Here is a 3071-nt window from a genome sequence, read left to right on the forward strand (position 1 = left end):
TCTTAATGGCTCGATACATGGAGATTGAACTTTGTGAGGTTGTACTTCCTAGTTGCATGGTTTCCAAGCCCTTGTAAGGAAAAATGGAGACTGTACAGCCACATTGACCATAAGCACAACCTTTTAGGTATGGGAAAAATTATAGAAAGCACATTCCACCAAACAAGGATATAAATTTTAGATCCTACAGAGACTTGCAGCAAGAAGAAATGCAGTAGCATACGCACTGATTGTGTTTGAGAGGCTTCCTTATTTGATTTCGAGTCATGAATTTGAATGTGTGAATGTACACCAAACTTCATACAATTCTGTACTGAATTTTCATCCAAATCCAGAGCCCGAATCAAGCTCCCATGAGAATATTTATTAGGGAAGTACACAAGATACACAGCAGATAGCAAACTCTTATTCTACTTTCCAAGAAATGCATTTTATTTTTCATCAAACACAACATGTGTATCAAAAATACATGTTCATGAGCAGAGGGGAAATTACACAAGCACTGAGGTGAAGAAGAATTATCACTCTACAAGTTGAACTCAGCATCCATTGCTGAATGATAATGAACCACAAACTTCTGGTAACCCTAGACTCCTGCATAATCAATCAATTTTCTGTAATCTGACCAGAGTCTTCAATAAGAACTGTTTCTGCAGTCTTCCCACTACTTGAACCCACCTTCTCCATCTCCTTAACCACACTATAGCCATCCACAACTTTCCCAAACACAACATGCTTCCCATCAAGCCATGGTGTCCTCTCAGTGCATATAAAGAACTGAGAACCATTAGTGTTTGGTCCAGCATTTGCCATTGACAGCACACCAGGACCTGTATGTTTCATCTTGAAATTCTCATCTGCAAATTTCTCTCCATAGATTGATTCTCCACCAGTCCCATTACCCTTGGTGAAATCTCCACCCTGACACATGAAGTTGGGAATAATGCGGTGGAAAGGCGAGCCTTTGTAGTGTAGTGGCTTCCCCATTCTTCCAATACCCTTCTCCCCAGTGCAGAGTGCACGAAAATTTTCAGCAGTTTTAGGGGTGGCATCAGCAAACAGTTCCATTACAACTCGACCAGCTTTCATTTTTCCAATCAGTATGTCAAAGAAAACCTTTGGGTTCGACATTTCCTTACCCAATTCAAAACCCTCCAGCCAAAGGCCAAATACCAGTAGATGTGTCTGTTTAAAACAGGAATATCACAAACTTCAATTAATGAAGACAACAGAAAGCCCAATTCCCCAATTATTAGTGAAATATAAGAAATCAAAAAAATAGAGAAACGCAGCAATAGACTTGAATAAAGCAGCATGATATAATATTCATGTACAAATAGGCAAGGCTGGGAAAATTGTAAAGGGGTTTTCAGATTGAACTTTTCAACAAAAGAATTTTAATCTCACACAAATTTAGACCCTAAACCAAAACTCATGATTTATGATCATAAAACATCTAAGAAACCCAGAGAGGAGAGCTTAAATTTAAATATGCCAGCACCATGAATGGTTAGAAAATTAGTGTTTTATTTCTTTGATCGCCTTCTTTGATCAGGAGTGAAAATGTTAATGCTAAAACAGAATTCAGGAACTACTGAACAAACCATGTTACGCAATATACAATGGCCAAGAATTCCTTATTCATCCAAGTACTTGGTTTTTGTCCATTAGATCTTCGTAGTATCTCACTTGTTTTTAAGGCCCAAAATCCAAAACCCCAAATCTAATCCCTCCCTGACATGAAGACAAATACACACAATCAACACACACACACACAGACAGAAAGAAAGGGAAAATGCCACCTTAGGTTATCAACAGTACTTTGCCAAAAAAAATTCAAGAATTTAACCCTAAAATTTCTTCAGCTCATCAAAATAACATTTTCTCCATAAATATTGACAGTCAATACCGCACCCAAATATCTTTCAAATTTCAAATTCTTTCCCAAAAATAATCTATAAGGAGACAAACAAACTTTCAGCACTTGGAACTTTGAAAAAAAAAAAACATGAACAAATCAAGTTAACAGGAAATGCACGGACAGGATAAAAGAAATGTACATCCTCCAACGAAAAACCCTCCAAGTACCAAAATTATCAGAGGATATATATGCGAGAGGGACGATTTATGATATTGCACAGCTTTTGAGCTCCACAGGTTTTCATAAAATCACCTGCAAGCCTTCGATATGTGCTATATATATATATAAATGCATAAAGATCTTCTGCTTACAGTAAGTGTGAAAATGAGGTGGACGGACACTGTATGAAACAAATCAGAAGAAATGGAAGATAGCACAAGAGAAGTGAGCACCTGCGCGTAAGGCTTGGGCTGGGAGAAGCTCACGGAGACGGATGGCTTAACTGAGACAAATATATTTATAGCAGCAGAAAGTAGGGTTTTAGGAGTTAGGGTTTTATGTTGAATTTTTCTATTTAGTGTGGTTTCAGTTTTCGCATACTATTATGGTTCAACCCGGAAAATTTATGTTTTTCTAAGGGTATGTTTGGATAAAAATTTTGTTTGTATAAAAGAAAAAAAAAAACTGTTAAAAATATATTTCCTTATATTTTTTCTCTTTGTCAAATTTTATAAAAATAAAAATTTATTTTAATGTAATTAAAAATTAAAATAAATCAAAATTTTTTGACGTGTAAAATTAAAATTTTATTTATTGATTGGATATATTTTTTATTTTCCTTCCCACATTAAAAATAAATTTCTTTAAATTTTTTTCCTTTTTTTAAATATTTTTCAAGTTCTATATAAGGGAATCCTATGAAATAAAAAAATATAATTATTAAATATTTATTAAGATGATTAAAATTGCTTAGCCTTTAAAATAAAAAATTATTGTACCATTCAAATTAATTATCTTAATTAATTTGTTAGTATTTTTTTGGTGAAGTATTCATTTATTGTAAGTTTTATGAATTTTTTATTTTTAAACTAGTATTTTGTAGAGTTTGGTTTCAAGGGTAGAATGTTTTGCATTATGCTAAGACTAGTGTTGTTATGCGACACTATTTGTCACATATAAGCATTAATTAGTCAACCGAGTTAACTACAAA

General features: G+C 33.9%; 1 protein-coding gene across 1 annotated transcript; it reads right to left on the reverse strand.

Moving 5' to 3' along the window:
* Window positions 1-318: 318 nt before the first annotated feature.
* On the reverse strand, window positions 319-2453 carry LOC131152608 (peptidyl-prolyl cis-trans isomerase CYP19-3-like). The gene is made up of 2 exons (XM_058104352.1): window positions 2314-2453; window positions 319-1185 (listed from the first exon to the last, which is right to left on the reverse strand). The coding sequence occupies exon 2, from the start codon at window positions 1129-1131 to the stop codon at window positions 607-609; it is 525 nt and encodes a 174-aa protein (XP_057960335.1). The 5' UTR covers window positions 1132-1185; window positions 2314-2453; the 3' UTR covers window positions 319-606.
* Between the last annotated feature and the right edge of the window lie 618 nt (window positions 2454-3071).

Source organism: Malania oleifera, chromosome 4, assembly GCF_029873635.1.
Source record: "Malania oleifera isolate guangnan ecotype guangnan chromosome 4, ASM2987363v1, whole genome shotgun sequence".
In the NCBI taxonomy this organism is placed as follows: Eukaryota; Viridiplantae; Streptophyta; class Magnoliopsida; order Santalales; family Ximeniaceae; genus Malania; species Malania oleifera.